The sequence below is a fragment of the Sphaeramia orbicularis genome, chromosome 19, assembly GCF_902148855.1.
Source record: "Sphaeramia orbicularis chromosome 19, fSphaOr1.1, whole genome shotgun sequence".
Taxonomy (NCBI): Eukaryota; Metazoa; Chordata; class Actinopteri; order Kurtiformes; family Apogonidae; genus Sphaeramia; species Sphaeramia orbicularis.
The window spans coordinates 5928919-5950512 of record NC_043975.1 but is presented as its reverse complement, the minus strand read 5'-3'; the positions used below and the strand labels follow the sequence as shown (position 1 = coordinate 5950512).

Here is a 21594-nt window from a genome sequence, read left to right as displayed (position 1 = left end):
AGCTCTTTATTCTAAACTATGGGTGTCGAACTCATTTTAATTCAGGAGCCAAATTTGGTCTGAAGAGGGCCGGACCAGTAAAATAATAACATACTTATATCTAAATAATGTCAGTGATGAAAGTGATGAAAATGTTTACATCTGTAAACTGTTTTTTTAAAACAATGTGAATAACATGAACCTAAAATTACTTTTAAAAAAATAAGTGCAATTTTAATAATTACCTGCCTCAGTTGATCATTTACACATGTGCATTGTAACTTACAAATACACAAAATATTTACTAACAGGCAGAATAAAAAAATTACACTTACTTCTCTTAAGACTTTTCAGATTTTTCATATTTGTTCAGGTTATTTACATTTTTTGTGAAATGATAGTTTGTTTTAATGTAAATTCAGGAAAATTACATAAAAATGTTTATATTTACAAAGAGAAAGATTTGGAGTTGTGAGTATTTATAGGTTATTATGATACTATTTTACTGATCTGTGTGTGGATACTGAACTAAAAGTTTTGTGAATATCTTAAGTGTAATTTTTACGTTTCACAAATTCACCCCACGGGTCGGATTAGAACCTTTGGCAGGCCACATTTGGCCCCCAGGCCGTATGTTTGACACCTCTGTTCTGAACACTATTGCTGATTTTAGGTCATTTTGGTTTTTTTGTTTTTTTTTACTTTTTTTTATTTGTTTTTTCCACAGACAATATAACACAGAGACTAGGGATCACTGGTTGAACGCAAAATATTTCAGTGACACACAGTAGTAATTATGCACTGTTTTGTTTATAGGCCAGCCATTTTCTCTGGCACTTTATGAAGATATGTTCCTTGAGCCGTAGGTATAAGTCAATCTTTCCATAGAGCAGATTTCCTCTGTTATAGCCACTGATCCTCACAGGGTGCATCAGTTTTAAGCCAGTTCCTTGTTATGGCCTTTTTGGAAGCAATTATAAGAATTTTAAAGAGGTATTTGTCTTCTTTCTCTAATACATCTCCAGGTAGCAGTCCCAGCAAAAAAAAAAAAAAAATAATAATAATAATAATAATAACAACTTGGGATCCTTAGGAATTGTGAAAGTCATAATGCCCTCAATCATTTCAAAAACCCTTTTTTCCAACAAAAACTTTAATTTTGTACATGTCCAGAAAATATGAGAATGATTAGCACATTTGTGTCCACACTGTCTCCAACAATATTGTTGATGTCCCTTTACTTTAGAAGTGAAATGTGGTGGAATAAAGAGATTTTAGGTCATTTAAAAAAAAATATATATATATTTACAACAGAAATGCTACATATTTGCCCTTTAACACTGCCTAGAAGTATGTAGTTTGTATTGATTAATAGGGCTGTAAGAAAATATCGGTTCTGCTATATATCATGATATTTCATTTCACAATACTGTATCGATATTAAAAAGTACTGTATCAATATTTTTAGGTACTTATTCAAATGCAGATATTGTGGAGGTTCTTTTTTTTTTTTTCTTTTTGTTTGTATTTTATTTATTATTATTTAACACTCTTTTATTAAATAATGTTAGTTCCTTTGTTGGGATTGAACACAAATAATGTTATGATGTTAGTTCTGAACCAATAGAATGTGAACATTTGGACAGGATCTTAAACTGTAATGTCTGTAAAACATAATTTAAGTTTTAACACAGGAACATTTTGTGATATAGCATCAGATCCTGTTCTGATCAAATAAAAATGTGTTTAGTATTTGTGCATATTTCTGGGGTAATGCAATTCTTCAAGGAAATAATCATTTAAAATAAAATTGCTTTTTTGACAGTATCATGATATATTGTGACATATCGTATTGTGATCCTAGTATTGTGATTTGTATCGTATCGCCAGATTTTTGCCAATACATTAATTTAAGCGTTTCAAATGTGCATATTGTTTTACCGAAGACAGGAAATGAAAACGATAAGCCTGTTACCTCCATCTGAATGCATTTATGTGGCATCTAAAACTACTGAACATCTGCTTTAAATGAAGTTATGATACCTCGAACATATGTCTTACAACTGGATGGTTTTAATGTTTAGGAAAATATAACAAATAGATGAAACTACATCCATTTATGCACATTTTTTGTCTCCTCACTGTTACAGTCAAATGTTAAATGTGTTGATAAGGTCTCGCAGTACAAACAGAATAAGAGGATTATAAAAACTCTCATTGTTCTACATTAACGTCACTGTTTGTGCTGCAGGGCCTGGAAACCACGGGGGCTCTGGACCTCGGGGGGGCGTCCACCCAGATCAGCTTCATATCAGACAGCTTTGACGGTTCAGAGTCGCCCGCCAACTCTGTGACCTTCCGGCTTTATGGAAACGACTACAACCTGTACACTCACAGCTTCCTGTGTTACGGAAAAGACCAGGTTCTCCGTCTGGTCCTCGCACACCTAACACAGGTAAACTTCACACCGGTGTTTCACTAAAATCAGAAACTGAGCTGAACAAACTGAGCTTTTCCTTTATTTTACTCATGTTTTACGTTTATGAATCAATTATATTCAAAATAACTTATTAATATTTATACATTATATCAGAGTTCTGGATAAAAATGAATGAATGAATGTTAAGGATTCTCAATAAATGTTGAAAATAGCTAATATAGACACTATGCTGGTGAATTTCTTTTTTGAAGTTCTGTTACTTTGATGACAGTAATGGTAATATTTAAGTAAAGTAATAGTAATTGGTTTAACTAAGGTGTTTTTCTTCTAGGATCTTATTATTGACCAGTGTTACGGAAGTACAAAATATTTTTTACCTCATTCGTTAGTTTTCTTACTAAATATTCATTAATATAAATTGGACAGTCATTTAGTGTTTTTTCTTCATTTAATGCCATTCCACTGTGATTTTTTACATTCACTCACACTGTGTTTCATACTTTTTTAAATACTTTTTCCAGTGCAGCAATAAGATTGTATTATAACATTGGGATATATTGGAAATCGGATTTATTTACTTAGAAATAAAAAGATGCAGAACACAATATACAATTTCTAAACACACCCTATTTGTTTTAATGTCTAGATCTGTTTTCCTGGTTGTTGTTTTTTTTGTAGATTTTCTTTTCACTGTGATGCCCTCCTATGCAAAAGTTTGTTTGCTTTGTCAGGGTTGAAATAAGATAAGACTTTATTGATAAGATAAGACTTTATTGATCCCACTGTGGGGAAATTTCACAGTTGACAGCAGCAACATACAACACACCATCGCAAAAAACAGGTAGAAAAAAAAAAGTGAGTGAAATATAAAGGAAAGTGGGAAATTTGTTTTTTATATAAATAAATATTTTTATAAATAGAGAATTTAGAATTAAATATTCTTAAAATTTAAATGGTATTTATGAGCATACATATTTATTTCTCATTCTCTTTTCTTCAGATACGGCCAGAAAATACAGAGCATATGTACATGGTCTTAAAAGACACAGAAAAACTGAACTAAAAGTGTTATAATACTGTACATTATTACTATATTATTGTGTCTTTTGTGTATTATCCTCTGTATTAACCCATAAAGACCCAGTGCTACTTTTGTGCCAGTTCCCAAATGAATTTTTCTCTCTATTTGACCTTTTTTTAAGTGATTTATCACCATTTATTATAATATTATCCTCTGTATTTTTCAGCATTTTTCAGTGTAAATCCTATATTTTCCTATATTCAATTAATTGATCATGTAGATGTTCAAGAAAATTCAGTGTAAATTCAAAGGTTATTATATCAAAACAGAGAAAACTGAATAAAAACTGACTTAAAATGTAAAATATAATATTAACTGAACATGTTTTCATCCACTGTCACTGATCCAACTCTATGGGTTTTACTGTAAATCAATGTTGTAGAAGATGACATGTTTCCACGGTAACTACGAAGCCTCTGAACGTCCAAATGGGTCATATCTGATGACCATGAAAAGATGAATAACTGCATTTTACACCAGTTATTGACATGTATTGATAGGATTAGTGGATCAACAGGTGTTAAACAGTTTAGATGCTGGTGTGTGTTTGGGTCTTGATGGGTTCCATCAGTTCCAGTTCAGTTTCTGACTTCCTGCTGTGGTGAAGTGACTCCCTCTTTCTGTTCTCTTAAATCTCTTTCTCCTAGTCAGGTCTAGGAAATGTTGCAGATCCGTGTTTCCACAGCGGTTACATGGAGACAAAGAACTACTCGGTGCTGTACGACAGCCCCTGTGTGTCGGACAGGAAACCCAGCGGGGCCCCGGCGACCTTCACCCACAGCGGCAGAGGAGACTTCCTCCAGTGTCAGGAAATGGTGAAGAAAGTCTTCAACTTCACCAACTGCAAATACAGCCAGTGCTCCTTCAACGGGGTCTTCCAGCCTCTGGTGCAGGGGCCGTTCGGGGTCAGTACTTCGTGATTTCAGTGTGTGTTCAGCAGTGTTGTGCAAGTTACTTCCAAACTGTAATCCATTACAGATTACTTGTTACTGTTATTTAAAAGTAATTCCTTACCTTACAATATTACTGTCCTAGAATTGTAATGCATTACATGACTCCTGTATTACTTGAGAGTTACATACAGTACATACAGACTCTAGTCATAAATGGTGCATATGCAGTAGAGCCAACCCCCCCCACCCCCCCCCCCCCCCCACACACACACACACACAAATAAAAGAGATAGGAGAACCTGGGGATGCATAAATTTGCGCCCTGAAGTACCTGTGTATGGATAGCTCAGTAAGTAATGCTACGGTCTACAACAGGGCTGTCAAACTCATTTTGGTTCAGGGGCCATATTCAGCTCAGTTTGATCTCAAGCGGGCCAGACCAGCAAAATAATGACTTAATAACCTATAAATAATGACAAATACAAGTTTTTGTTTTTGTTTTAGTACAAAAAAAAATCCCAATTAAATTATGAGAATATTTACATTTTACAAAAAAAGATGTGAAAAACCTGAAAAACAGAAATTTCATTTTAAAAATTAGTGCAATTTTAACAATATTATGCCTCAACTTATTATTTATACATGTACATTACACACAATATTACATAAACATTTGGCAACAGGCAGAATATTGTCAAAATTTTGGAGTTTGGAACTAAAATTTGAACAATTTCTACAATATTCCATCTCTTATTATTATTAACGCAACTCCAGATCACAGTGGATCCATAAATGAATGAATGAATGAATGAATATTTATTTCAGTTATGTACAAAACACATACATATAAAAAAAAAAAACCCAAACAAACATAAAATTAACACAATTGTTAACTGAAAAAGGAAGAAGCTGAAGCCTGAGGCTTATTTCTGCTTCTCCTATTCCCATCCTTACTCCAACTCCACACCTGAAGTTGCAGCAGAAAAAACATTAACACAAATTATTCTACATTCAGTTTCTTAAGTCACTTTGAAATCATATTACTTTCATAGCCCTTGAGAATTTGACAACTTAAAGCTTTTTTTAAATTGCACAAAACATTTAGTAACAGGCAGAATATTGTTAAAATTGCACATTTCGAGTTGTTCATCTTTGTTTTTATTTATGTATTTATTTGTATTTTACTGTGAAATAATAGTTTTGTAAATTTTAATATTTTCACAGTATAATGTTATGTTTTTTCACTTAAATTTTTTCCACAATTTTTCACGAAGAAAATTTGTAGTTGTCATTAATTATGGGTAATTGTGTTGTTATTTTTACTGGAGATCACATTGGTCTGTATGTGGAACCTGAACCAAAATGATTTGGACGACCTTGACTGTTCAGGTTCATTTTTGCACTTTCATCCTGTGGGCCAGAATAGAACCTTTGGCGGGCCAGATTTGGGCCCCGGGCCACATGTTTGACACCTGTGCCTTAAGGTCTCACGGTCTTGCTGTTTTTTTTTTTTCATTTGAGCAATTAAATTATGGGCCCTATTGAACATGTACCGAGTGAAATATTACTGAAGATGTATTAATAATGTCTTACATTACTGCTTACTACTTACAGCAAAAAGGAATCTGTTCCTGTAATGCATTACTTTTGTAACGTGTTACTCCCAACACTGTTCAGACAGTTGGACGTGTTACACAACAGCTAGAATCATGTGTTAAAGTCCACTGGGCAGCGTCTGTGTTCTGGGCGTAGCTGGACTTCAGGTTTTACAGGCTTTAATGGGAGCAGTAAGTGCTACTGGTTGACCTTTACGTTCCTTATCTGGAAAAGAATACTGACTTCCAGAAAATCTCATGTAATGGGAGCACTTAAAGGAGTAATTTGTGATAGTTATGCAAATGTATGTTAATGAGGTTTCACCTGGAGGACCTTGACTAAATCTATTTTATCCAACAGTTGAAGAAACATTCTCAAATAAAAGTATTAATAATGCCTTAAATACTCTTAAGTTAACCCTTGTGTTATGGATCTGTGCTGCAGGTGCATCCTGGGTAAAGTGCCATGGGAATAATGTACAACTCCTTATATGGACATCCTGGGGTTGTGTTTAGAGGTCATGTCTAGGTTTTACAAAATGCATTTTTTCATCTTAGAAACATGAGACATCCTCCTTAGGCTGACGAAAGTATACGTTTTTTAAATGCTTTAAAAGCTTTTATTAAGATTAAATCATTTTGTTGATTGGAAATGGAACAGTGCAACAGATTTGTCAGATACATTTTCTTTTTTTATGGAATATCTTTTGCAGTAGATAGTTTTTTTTGTTTGTTTTTATGTAAAGCTGTGAAACTCTTGTCCATTACAGGACAAAAACACATCGCTGGGTTTCAGGAGGATGTTATAGTTTTAAAAACCTGTAATTGCAGCACATGCACAGACATGTTTTCACGACAGTTCCGCTATGTTTTATTAATATTTTTTCTAATGTTACGCTGTAGAAAAACGGTTCAGATACTTCCATGAACAGAACGTCTCATCTATCTGTTACACACTCCATTTATGTCCCATGTGATTGACAGCCGGAGTTAGAGCCAATCACAGATCAATACACAAACACATGTACACGTCTTACTGTACAGAATTAGATCAGTCCTTTGTCCATCAACTTGTGGAACGTAAAGGGTTGAGTCCCTTGTCTGTCAACTTTTACCAACCAACAGGCACTCAGGAATTACTAAGGCCCGCCCTAAAACAGGAACTGTTTTAATGCACGGCATGAATAAAACAAAAATGAATACATATAACAAAATAAACAGAAATAAATATACAGTTTGTCAATACTTTAAATATTGTATTCTAAATGAAATGTATACAGGGTGGGGAAGCAAAATTTACAATATTTTGAGGCAGGGATTGAAAGACAGTGTATGACCAATTAGTTTATTGAAAGTCATGACAATTTATTTGCCACAAGAAAATGTCCATAATAGAAAATGTTTTTATTCTATGTGTCCTCCTTCTTTCTCAATAACTGCCTTCACACGCTTCCTGAAACTTGCGCAAGTGTTCCTCAAATATTCAGGTGACAACTTCTCCCATTCTTCTTTAATAGTATCTTCCAGACTTTCTGGTAATAGTTTTGCTCATAGTCATTCTCTTCTTTCCATTATAAACAGTCTTTATGGACACTCCAACTATTTTTGAAATCTCCTTTGGTGTGACGAGTGCATTCAGCAAATCACACACTCTTTGACGTTTGCTTTCCTGATTACTCATATGGGCAAAAGTTTCTGAAAAGGTATGGATAATAGTGTTAGGTATGATTATGACATCAATATATGTTTGGTTTCAAAACAATTGACGTAGTGCCTGCTGAGAAAAAAACAAGTAAATGGTCATTGTAAATTTTGCTTCCCCACCCTGTATATATATATTATAATGTTCCTTTATCATTTGCACACGTCTAATGAATGTCAGTCTGTAATATCAAGTTATTCAGCCTCATTTATTGACATTTGAGACATTTATTGAAAGTAGAATGACAGATAACATTTATGCTCCAAAAACAGTATTACAAAATGTATTTTAGACATATTTTCTACACTTAACTCTTATCTTATTCATATATCCCACTACTTTTATGAAGCTATGACTTTGTTAAAATCTATTTCAACACCAAAACACTTCATCCACATGAGTGAAGGCGTGTTTTTACAAAAGATTTCATCATTTTCACTTCAAACTTTAAGGATTTGCTCTGAATGATCTCTTTCTACAGTGCTTCAGGACAAAAACAGCCTCAGTTTTCATAAAGCTGAGCCTATCCTGAATATTTTAATATTAAACATTTGGGTTTTGTGTTAATAGCAGGTGCTTTAAGAAGGTGAATTTTAGAAAGGATGTAGAAATCAAGAACATACCCTTAGAGCTCTGAGGGTTAAGTTCCTGCATGAATAACTGTACTTTAGTGAAAATACATGAGCATTAGTAACTAAATGTACCTAAACCTGATGTAAAAGCAGTATGACTGATGAGATTATTAACGCTTGTTGTGAGAAGAAACAAAAAAAACAAAACAGAAAACAAAGATGTGATGCACAAATGTGTTTTCAGTTTCTGTTCTTTTTCTCTAATCTTTATTTTTGCTGACATATTCCTGGATGAGTTGAATATTCAGTTAAATGAAACCATGTGAGAGGTTCAGAGGAGGAAAATCATTTGTTTGAGCTGTTAACAGTTTATAGACGACTGAAACGTGAGCTGGACACACTGTGTTTTTGGAAGACGTTACGAGTGGAAACACAAGTCAACAATGATTTTACTCCTAAATCAGATACAATTGGATTCTAAATCTGAAAACAGAACGGTTCCAGGAGGGTTTGGAGTCATACACAAGTCAATATATGTCCATTAACACCTAATCACAACAGGATTTTACTTCAATAAGTGATACTCTATATGGACAAAAGTATTGGGACACATTGAATTCAGGTGTTTCTTTTCTATAGTCATAATATAGTTTTATATTGGATAAATATTACTGAATTGCAGTGGTTAGTTTGGTTTAAATTGTTATTTTTGCTTGCAAAATGCCTCAGAGATGGTTTTTACTTAATTTCTCGCAATATTAATTTTGATTTTTTAATCCATGACTATGATTTTAAATGTTCCACCTCTAAATTTGTAAAATATTTTTCATTCTCTGACTGTAAATAATAATTTTCTACCACAATTAACCATCTACTTTCTTCACATCTCACTTAGGAAAAAAAATCCCCCATTAAACTTTAAGGAAATATTGATTTTATTCAAAAAATAATTTAAAAAAACCCATATGTGATATTTTCCGTATACTATATGGTGGAGGAGTGTAGTATTGTTTCATATCAGAGTTTTGGACACATCAAAGATTAACAATAACACTGACTTAACGGCATTGGTAAGAAAAAAAAAAAAAAAATCCTTAACAAAGAAACATAATAATCAGCAAATCAAAAATGACATTCATTCATTCGTTTCTGTCAAAATTTTAATAAACACATACGTCACTTTTACAAGCTAAATTCTGACATAAAACTGGCATATCTATTTGCTTTGATTAGACTGAAAAGAATTTACTTTAAAAATATGGATTAAATGTGTGAGAAAAGACGAGAATAGCTTCATTTACTGACGCCTGTAAATTAACATGTGAGTTGTTTCACTGTTTCTGTTAAAAACTAATTATCCAAGTTATTCGATACTTCAGTTAAAAAGTAACTGAGCCGTTAAAGTGTAAAATAACACAAGGACACATGGAAACATTTGCTTCCTGTGAGTTTGTCTGATGTGGTTTTTGGATGGGATTCAAACCCTCTTGTAAACTTCTACAATTTATTCATTTTAGTGGAGACACTACAGGTATTTTAAGTGTTTAACCCTTTGATGCACCAGTGTTTGGACCTTCCACTCTTCCATAAGTGGATCAAAAATAACCTGTGTTAAAATCAATGTGTTTTTATGCCACTTTTGTCATTTTATTATGTTAAAAATAATCATTACCCTGCCTCTCGAAGGGGAAGCAAGGGGTATTGTTTTTGGTTTGGTTTGCCAAAATAAACTACAATATGTGCGAGGGACACCACTTCTTTCTATTATATTTGGGTCCACAAAGGAATGATTGTCATGTCTGAAATATTGTTTATTTGTCTGCTTTTTTTTTTTTTTTTACATTTCTAACAATTTAATTTTTTTTTTTTTTTTTTTTATCATTTGAAAAGCTAAGTATTTATAGCATATAACAATATAGTATAATATATTACTATATTAATAACAGTAGTATGTAGTATATAACAGCAACAGAATAATGTCAACATCCATTTAGTGAGTGAGTGAGTCCTTTGGTTTTGTTGTTTAATGAATCAAAGGTTCAGATGAAATTCCATTGAAAATGAATGTGGATCATTTTGACCCACCTCTGGAAGCTTGGGGTTCTAATACAAAACTATAATTTCATAAAATCTATAAAGGTTAAGTTAACAATTAAAATAGCATAATGTCTATAACATGTTTTTTCAGCAATATGTGGAACATGTAATAATAAAAACTTTTTATTACAAAGATATTACAAGAAAACCACCTCACTGGGTCATTTTTGACCCACTTATGCATCTAAGGTTAAAGATTACACAGGTACACATGTCAATTCTTGTGTGTTTTGAGTAAATTTAGCATCAACATTTCTGAAAAACTGATTGAATCAATGAAAAACAGACTCTAGGTTTGTTCCTTATGTTTGCTGTTGCTGAGTACTGGTAACTGTATCCAAGGTAAAAATAAATAACGGATAATGAGTAACATCCACATCCTGTTTCTCTGCAGGCTTTCTCTGCGTACTACTTTGTGATGAACTTCCTCAACCTGACTGATACGTCCATCCCCCTGGAGGTGGTCAAGGAGAAGCTAACACGCTACTGCGCAACGCCCTGGAATGAGGTCACTTTTACACCCACAAAAACACACACACACTTCCTCCACGTTTTATGAGTTTTTGCAAAAATAACTGGTGTTCTTCTTGTACAATCACTTCCCTCAATGTGCAATAACAATGTTTAATGTAAATTAGGTGCAATAAGTTTGTGCAAAATCCTCTGTTCTGCAATAAAAATGCAATATTTATTCAATATTTATCCAAAGACAAATGCACTATTTTTACATAGACTTGAGTTCATAGATATACGTACTGTTACATTTGTATACATACTGTTACATAAAGTTCATATTTAGCAAATGTTCATATTTTATGACTTTTTATTCTTATTCTACATTTAGTTTTATTCTTATTTTAATTTTGTAAAATGTGTATTCTATTTATTTTTACTTTTTGTAATTTTATATTCACTCTATTCTTATTTTCTGACATATATATTTTTTAATTAATATTGTTGCGCTGACTGGAGTAGCATTAATTTCATTGTACACGCAATGACAATACAAGGCTATTCTATTCTATTCTATTCTATTCTATTCTATTCTATTCTATTCTTATAGACTTTAGTTCATAGATATACATACTGTTAATATTGTGCCTATTCTCATTTTATGTCTATGTTAATTATTATTCAATTTTTTAGTTCTATTCTTATTTTACTTTTTGTAAAATTTTATATTCTATTTTCTTGTCTTTTTTGTTTAGTTTTTTTTTTTTTTTTTAAATTTTATATTCACTGTAGTCTTATTTTCAGACATACATACATTTTTATTTATGTTGTTTCACTGACTGGAGTAGCACTCCTAATTTTATTGTACACAATGACAATAAAAGCTATTCTATTCTATTCTATTCTATTCTATTCTATTCTATATAGACTTTAGTTCATAGATATACTATTAATAGTGTTAATATTGTGTCTATTCTCATTTTATGTCTGTTTATTTTTTACTTTACTTTTAGTTTCTTATTGAACTTTTTGTGAAATTTTATTTTCTATTTTGTCATCTTTGTAATTTTATATTCACTCTGTTCTTATTTTCTGACATATTGGTTTTCTTTTTTATTAATATTGTTGCACTGACTGGAGTAGCACTCCTAATATCATAACACACACAATGACAATATTCTATTCTATTCTATTCTATTCTATTCTATTCTATTCTATTCTATTCTATTCTATTCTGTGTCAGTGATGTCCTCACCGTGTCTCCACAGATCCAGCAGCAGCATCCAAAAGTCAAAGTCAAGTATTTGGCCGAGTACTGTTTTTCTGGCACGTACATCCTCACTCTGCTGACAGAAGGATACAACTTTACCTCAGAGAGCTACTCCGATATAAAATTCATCAAGAAGGTTAGTAGATCACGGGCCACTCCCTTCCTGGTTCATCAGCACCAGGGCCCCACCTGGGTCCAGTCCCATCCGGCCCAGAGAGTTATGAGGAACCATTTGACCTTTAGTGGACGTTGTGTTTTCAGATAATGACTAATTTGACAGAAGTGGTTTATCTGTAAGGTCAGACACCCAGTAGGCTCACAAAACTGGGTCGCAGAGGGTCTTATTTCACTGATTTATACTGTATTTATGGATTATAACATCACCATTTCCACTAAAAAATTACAAGTCACAGAATATAAGTGTGTATTAATGACAAAATATTGTGAAAACAGACAAAACTGTAGAAAAACAGACTTTTCTGCAAAATATGGCATTAGAAACAAGCATCTACAACCACTGTCATTTATAAAAATATATGAAAAAAGAAATATCTCTAAACATTTAACCACTCCTAAGTGATTCATCACCAATCATTACAATATTATCATCTACATTTTGCACCAGAAAGCAGGTATTTTCCTGTATTTAATTCACTGATCATGTAAATGTTCATAAAAGGGTAAAGTATAAAGCAGTAAAGTCAAAGTTTATTTCATCAAAACAATGAAAACTGTAGAAAAAGTAACTTTTCTGCCAAATATTTCATTAGAAAAAAGCATCTACAACCACTGTCATTTATCAAACTACAGTCTACTCTCGTTAAACCGCCCGCCGTTATACCGCCATTTTCGCTCACCGCCGACCAAAACCATTGCACAAAAATCCCCAATGCATTATTCCATCAGCTACCGCCATTTCCGCCTATCGCCATCCGCCAGCCCAGTTCCATGCACAAACAACACTTATACCATTGATTTCCCGACCGTTATACCGCCAGCGTGACTGCCATCGAGTACACATACATTTTAACAATGCACTGAAACAAACGCGCCAGACGCTGATTGCGACAAGCTACGAGTAGGTCTACGGAACAGCCACCGTTCATTTATCGCAGAACACTCAGTAGGTCAGGATGTCGGGAAGAGGACGTGGGATTAAGCCAAAGCCTCAAGATGATGGGGTGTCATTTCCCGACACGGTATAATAATGCTTAAAATGTTTCCCCACTTGAAATGATCCCTTACAACATAACAGAATCAAGATTTATTTAGAAACGCAATTAGAACGGGTTAACGGAGGCAGCATAGACATCATATAGTAAAGACATGCACATTATGGACGCAACCCGTTGTAACGCCATTTTCGCTATACCGCCAATTTGGCCGTGAACGGAAGTTGGCGGTATAACGAGAGTAGACTGTACATAAAAACATGGAGTTCTCTCTACATTTAACCTTTCCGTAAGTGATTTATCACTATTCATTACAATATTATCCTCTGCATTTCGGACTGGAAAACAGATATTTTCCTGTATTTAATTCACCGATCATATAGATCTTCACTAAGGCTCAGAGTAAATTCAGAAGTTATTTTATCAAAACAGAAAAAACTGAGGAAAAACTGACTTTTTCAGCAAATATATTGTTAACTGAAAATAAAAACAAGCATTTACAACCACTGTCATTCATCAAACTACATGAAAAAATTAATTTCTCTCTACATTTAACTACTCCTAAGTGATTTATCACCATTCATTACAATATTATCCTCTACATTTTGCACCAGAAAGCAGGTATTTTCCTATATTTAATTCACTGATCATGTAGATGTTCATAAAAGCCTAAAGCATAGAGGAGTAAAATCAAAGTTTATTTCATCAAAACAATGAAAAACTAAAGAAAAAGTAACTTTTCGGCCAAATATTTCATTAGAAACAAACATTTACAAACACTGTCATTTATCAAACTACATAAAAACATGGAGTTCCCTCTCCATTTAACCTTTCCCTAAGTGATTTATCAGTATTCATTACAATATTATCCTCTACATTTTGCACTGGAAAACAGATATTTTCCTGTATTTAATTCACTGATCATGTGGCTCAGAGTAAATTCAAAGTTATTATATCCAAAAGAAAAGCAAAATATATCATTAACTGAAATACAAACAAGCATTTACACCCACTGTCATTTATCCAACTACATGAAAAATAAATATCTTAAATATTCAACCACTCCTAAGTGATTTATCACCAATCATTACAATATTATCCTCTACATTTTGCACCAGAAAGCAGGTATTTTCCTATATTTAATTCACTGATCATGTAGATGTTCATAAAAGGGTAAAGTATAAAGGAGTAAAGTCAAAGTTTATTACATCAAAACAATGAAAACTATAGAAAAAGTCACTGTTCTGCCAAATATTTCATTAAAAACAAGCATCTACAACCACTGTCATTTATCAGACTACATAAAAACATGAATTTCTCTCCACATTTAATCTTTCCTAAGCGATTTATCACCATTTATTATAATATTGTTCCCATTTTTCAGTGAAAATCAGGTATTTCCTGTACTTAATTAACTGATCATGTAGATGTTCATAAAAGTAAATTCAAAGGTTATTACGGACATAGAACCAAGACCTAAAAACAGTCCAAACTACACCAGTACCACAGTTTCAACTATTCAGTCCATGTGTAGTTCACCTGCGAAGGTCTAATCTGTCTCTGACCTGCTTCTGGCCTGGTTCGGTCCGGTTCGGTCCAGTCTGGCCTGGCCTGGTTTGGAGGTGTTCTGTTCTCTGCTCAACAGGTGTGAGTCATTAACTCATTAAGCAGCAACAGGAAATGGAACTACAATACAATACTACTAACTACAAACTACAAACTACGAACTACAATAAAACACTTCAAAGTAAAAGCATGAAAATGAAACCAAGGCTTAAGTTAAAATAATAAACACACGCAGTAAAATGTCAAAAATAAAACTGAATAAAACCAATAAATCAGTCCTGTGACGTTTGTTTCTCTCATCCATACGTAAATATTGATAAACATCCCATTTTACTTATGTCTATTATGTTTTTGTGCAATGAAACTACACCTGAAACATCAACAAAACACATTAAATACATTAAAATAACATTAGAAAGATGAAATAAGAACAAAAGAAAGGAAAAAATAAGAAAAATACCCATAATTCTCATCTTCTGTATAGGTTTATATAAAGCACCAACATGTTTCTTTCATACCAGTTCATAAAATACCTCTAAAGCCAAACTAAACATTCATTTATTTTATTCATTCATTTTTTTTTCTGAACAGTTTAATCCTCTGCAGCGTATCCCAGTTACCAACAGGTGACGCTGTGTTCCTCCTGGATGTGATAATAAACATTACAACATGTTTTTTTTCGTCATAAACAGACTCATGTGACATAATTGTACTGATTCAGGACTCATCGACCAATACAAATGACTCAGAACAGAACGTGGAAGCAGAAGCAGATAATTATAGTTTAGTTGTTAAAGCTCTAGTTCCAAGATGCATCATGTAAGAAGTTACAGTACTATTAAAAAAAAAGTATTTCCTCACAGCTTAGTTACACTCATCCACTTCCTGTTTTGTAAATGAATCATTCAGAATACAGTTGTGTAGTAGCTCTGTAAGGTTCTTTTATTATGCTCAGTTTGATTTGTATTTATACAAGATTTCTTCATTTCTATAGTGAATTTTCTCTGCTGTGGGACCAATGAATCGAATCTTATCTTATCTTATCTTATCTTATCTTATCTTATCTTATCTTATCTTATCTTATCTTATCTTACCAGACCAGAGCATAGCATAGCATACCACATCAGACCATACCATACCATACCAGACCATAGCATAGCAATGCATAGCATAGCATAGCATAGCATAGCATACTAGACCATACCAGACCATATCATACCATACCAGACCATAGCATAGCATAGCATAGCATAGTATAGCATAGCATACCAGAGCATAGCATAGCATAGCATAGCATAGCTTAGCATACCATACCAGACCAGACCATACCATACCATACCATAGCACAGCATAGCATAGCATAGCATACCAGACCATACCAGACCATATCATACCATTATATACCATACCAGACCAGACCATAGCATAGCATAGCATAGCATAGCATAGCATACCAGACCAGACCAGACCAGACCATACCATACCATACCATACCATACCATATCATTTAGATAACACTTCTCATTGGTCCAAATTTAGCCCCATCTCACCTTTAATCAGCCTTCATTATTGACTAAACTTGTATAAGTTGCTCATAATTGATTAACCCATAAAGACCCAAACATCCACTAGTGACCAAAACCATCTACTGATCTAAAATACTGCTTATTTAATACCTGTAAATCCACTAATCCTATGTCTGCTGCTGCATAACAAGTAAAACTACAGTTTCCAAGATCATGAAAAACAGGTGGTGTTTTCAGCAGAATGGAACCATTTGAGTGTGTTTATATTAAAAGATAAAAATGTCTTCATATAAATGAATAAGTGCTTTATAAAGAAATATGGTCCAGTTTGTACCAGGCCTAAAATAAAGGGAGGGTTCTTTCATGATGATGAATTCTGTAGTTATGACTGGTATTAAATTTGAGAGATAAACAGTAATAATCTAAAACTGATAACATAGTTCCTCAGTTATCATCAGTTCAGCAGAAAATTCAGTTTATTCCCATAAAAGAAACCTTTTTTTTTTTTTCTCGGTTTCACCCTTCGTGTCCTAAACCATCTACTGATCTAAATAGTTTAATACCTGGTGATCCACTGATTCTATTAATACATGTAAATAATTGGTGTAAAATACAGTTTATCATCTTTTCATGGTCATCAGATATGACCCATTTGGACGTTACCATGGAAACACCGTCATCTTCTACAACAGTGATTTACAAGTAAAACCGATGGAGCTGGATCAGTAACAATGGATGGACACACTGGATTTGTGTTCAGATAATGATAGATTTGGCTGAAAAAGTCAATTTTCTTCACTTTTTAGCAACAAAATAAATAACCCCCCCCCCCTCCACATATAATAATATATAACATTAACAAAAACGAGTAAGAAAGTTTACAAAATAATGTTCAATTATTGATATATTTACTGAAAAAGTCCCTTTTTCTTCAATTTTCCCTGTTTCTGATATAATAACACTCAACTTTAATCTGAACTTTTATGAACATATACATGATCAGAGCATTAAATATAGGAAAATATCTGATTTTTGCTGAGAAAATCCCCACAAACTACAGAGGATAATATTAAAAGAAATGGTGATTAATCACTTCAGAAAAAATACAGAGAAAAATATATTTTGGAACTGCCACAGCTGTAGCCCTGGGTCTTGATGGGTTAAATATCACCTTAATTCATCTCTATTTCTGCTTTTACTTTGATAATGAGGTAATATTTTTGCAACAATATCCATATTTATACCCTACACTAGACAAAACAAATATATTTATATAGCGCTCTTCGTACATATGGTAATTCAAAATGCTTTTCAAAGGCAAAAAATTACCTTAAAATCATAGAGAATAAAACATTTAACAAAAGGAAAGTGCAGAAAAGACAAAAATAAAGAAGGAAATTAAACAGGAATTAGAGATAGTTAAAACAAAAGCTAAAAACAGTGTTGACTAAAATGAAGAATTCAATATTAAATCAATCAAGACAGTTAAAATTAATAATAATAATAATAATAATAATAATAATAATAATAATAATAATAATAATAATAATAATAATACATTTTATTTATAGGCGCCTTTCAGGACACTCAAGGTCACCGTACAAAGCTGTTAAAAATAAATAAAATTGTGAGCTGCCAATGTAAGTCCCTTCCATTTTTTTCTTTTATGTATTTATTTATTTTTATTTTTTCTTATGAGTATGAGACCATTTTAATTATTTTACACAGACTATGTCTTAGTATTCCTTTCATTTGATTGTTTGTTTGGTTTCCTTGTTATTTCTTCTTAAAAATATGCAAATCTAAACCTAATGGCGTATACAAACGTGGTTAATGTTGACATCAGTGTACCCTGGTGTATGTAAGCACCTCTGTTTCTCTTGTATACACTTCAATAACAAATATGAAACAGAAAATCGTGAGTTGCAGTGCAGGTTTTAGAACTGAAAAAAACAAAAAAACAAAACTCTAATCAGTACTATAAGAACTCACCAGGGGAAGTATGTGGTTTATGTTGTCCACAGTCGACCTTTGACCCCTGATTCTCCAAACACACAGTGTCTTATGGGTGTTTCCATCGAGGTCAAGGAAAAGCGTTGAGGATAAGGAGACAGGAGGTATTTTTTTAGTGCATCGGGGTTAAGTTACACTATAAATCAGCTGCTGCCTAAGAGGTCAAGGGTCATGTGATGTTTAACAACAGCAGTAAAAGACAAGAACTCATGCAAAAAACACATTAATGTCAGAATTTAGACTTTGTTTCTGTTCTTTGGGTGTCTTTTTGCAGACATTCACCAAAAACTGCAGTATTAGTAGTATTAAATCTGCGATAAAACTGAATTAGTCACTCATCGTAGGTTCAGAAGTCGCTCTTTTAGGTGTTTTTTCCTCCACTGGTCTTTCTCCTGACCATCCATCTTCCTCTAGATCACATTCCAAAGGTTTTCACTGGGGTTGAGGTCTGGAGTTTTAGAATGATCTCTTACTTTTTTCCAGATCTTTACTTTTTTGTTCCTGACCACATGGTGAATCTTTTAGTTTGGCATATGGTTTATATTTCATGTCAGTTGTTTTTTTTTTTGGCATGGGTGTCAAAATCATTTTAGTTCAGGGGTCACATTCAGTCTAATTCGATCCCAAATGGGTTCAGAAAAGTAAAATAATAAAATAAAAACCTATAAATAATGTAAAATCCAAATTCTTCTCTTGCAAATTGTAGTATGAAAATGTTTACATTAAAACTATCTTTAACAGCGGCACTCTCTCCAGTGCTGTATTTTGCACTTTACACCGAAAAAGTTACTGTAACTCCTGAACCGTTTACGCTGTCAACAAAATACAAACAGCATCAAAAAGCTGAGATCCTGAGCTTTACGGCAGCAGTAGAAAGGAACTGTTTCAGAGACTTCCACAAAGGCTAAAAAACACCTGGAAATTACAAAAAACATGAAGATTCAAACTGTATGAACTATTAGGGTCCAAATACACAAATAAATAAACCACAGACTAATAGAAGTGGGTTTAAATAAATATGAGCCATTTAATATCTTCCATGTAATTTTTGAACTTTGTAAATTCATCTCGTGGACCGGATCGGACCCTTTAGAGGGCCAGTTTTGGTCCACGGGCCGTATATTTGACACCCCCGATCTAATGCGTCTGTGTTTGGTGTCCTGTGTTGAGTCCAGATTAAAGGCAGCGACGCCGGCTGGACGCTGGGCTACATGTTAAACCTGACCAACATGATTCCGGCCGAGGCTCCGGACACGCCCCTCCTGCCCCACGCCGGCTACGTCTCCTTCGTCACCGTCATCGCGCTGCTCCTCTTCGTCCTCTTCATCGTCAGCTTGCGCCCCCTGTGGCCCAGCTGCTCCAAACAGCCGCAGATTGTATAAAGCAGGAGGAAAGTGAATGAGTGGGCGTGGCTGTGGATGTGGGCCGTCCTACAACTCCACGCTGAGGTCAAAGGTCAGTGTCTGCTGCATGGCTGTATGGACTCCAGGACATTTCTGAAGGACTTTTTCTGAATGAGGACTGACTCTGTGATTGAAGGACAGTTTTATGTGTGAATGAATGTTGGGTTGTGTGTGTGTGTGTGTGTGTGTGTGTGTGTTTGTGTGAACCCACGTCACTCTGCATGTATGTGTCATGAAATATGATGTGAATATGATATAAATAAAGTAACCCGAGTTTATATAAAACCCAGAACAGTATTTGAATTTGTTGTCTTTTTTTTAAAGTTTCCTTTGTATTGTGTGTGTTTATTAATAACGAAAAGGTTGGTATGGAACACACCATAAATCTGAAATATTTAGGCTAATTCTAAAATAAAACCTAGTCTGGCATTAAGAGAATAATTCTAAACAGAGAATTAGTCTGCCACTGTGAGACTAATTCTAAAAGAAGAATTAGTCTGGCATTTTGAGACTAATTCTAAAATAAAAAAATTAGCCTGGTATTATAAGACTAATTGTAAAAGAGAATTAGTCTAGCATTTTGAGACTAATTTTAAAATGAGAATTAGTCTGGCATAGTGAGACTAATTCTAGAATAAAAAAATGAGTCTGGCATTTTCAGACTACTTCTAGAATAAGAATTAGTCTGGCATTGTGAGACAAATTCTAGAATAAAAACTTAGTCTGGCAGTTTGAGACTAATTCTAGAATTAAAAAAATAGTCTAGCATTATGAGACTAATTGTAAAATGAGAATTAGTGTGAGACTAATTCTAAAATAAGAATTAGTCTGGCATTTTGAGACTAACTCTAGAATAAAAAATTAGTCTAGCATTATGAGACTAATTGTAAAACGAGAATTAGTGTGAAACTAATTCTAGAATAAAAAATGAGTCTGGCATTTTGAGACTAATTCTAGAATAAGAATCAGTCTGGCATTATGAAACTAATTCTAGAATTTAAAAAAAAATAGTCTAGCATTATGAGACTAATTGTAAAATGAGAATTAGTGTGAGACTAATTCTAAAATAAGATTTTGTAAGGCATTCTGAGATTTATTCTAAAATGCGATTTAGTCTGACAATTTCATGTGTCTCCTAAAAATAACGTTCCTTCTTCTCTGATTTTTTCCCAAAATGGATTAAGCCAAAATATGTGGAAATGATTATCAGATTATTATTATTCATGTATTTAGTTTTTAAAATTTCTACACCATTTGTAAAATGATTATGTGAAAACATGTACAATATTATCAGAGGATTTAATTAAAACTTTATTCAAGGCACATTTGTAAAAGGCTCTGTACAGAATGCTACTTCATAAACCAGTAAAATGTCTGTAAAACCAGCAGCAAAATAATGCTAAGGATTAGAAACTTGATTACATGTGATTTTAAACTTATCTACTTAATTCTACATGTTACTCACTGGAAGCATCATTCATCCTAAACAAAAATATATACATAATGTTGCATACATCCTCTAGACATATAAAGATATAAATATTAAAACTATATTTTGTATGGGCTAAACATACAGCACTGGAAACAACTATCTGTATTTATAGGAAAACCTGAAGTAACCTTTAATATTTTATAAACGGGGTTAAAAATATAATTTAAAGGGCTGTTACATTTAATTTCCCTAGAAAAACAAGTAATCTGATCATTTCTAAAGCTGTTGATATTGATGTAAGCTCTGACATATAGAGTCTGTACATATGTCTACATGCATGGATCCATTTCACATGTACATACATTTACATAATATGGAAATTCAATATATGTACATAAAT

At 33.2% G+C, this 21594-nt stretch overlaps 1 protein-coding gene across 1 annotated transcript in view; it reads left to right on the top strand.

Annotated features, from left to right (window-relative positions):
* The window catches only part of entpd1 (ectonucleoside triphosphate diphosphohydrolase 1), a 53758-nt gene extending 33704 nt beyond the window's left edge, over positions 1-20054 (top strand). Inside the window, exons 6-10 of the mRNA XM_030122518.1 lie at positions 2231-2434; positions 4148-4405; positions 10754-10867; positions 12081-12218; positions 19535-20054. Of these exons, the coding sequence (XP_029978378.1) occupies positions 2231-2434; positions 4148-4405; positions 10754-10867; positions 12081-12218; positions 19535-19741 (921 nt within the window). The 3' untranslated portion in view covers positions 19742-20054. The remainder of the gene's footprint in view (positions 1-2230; positions 2435-4147; positions 4406-10753; positions 10868-12080; positions 12219-19534) is intronic.
* The last annotated feature ends 1540 nt before the right edge of the window (positions 20055-21594 follow it).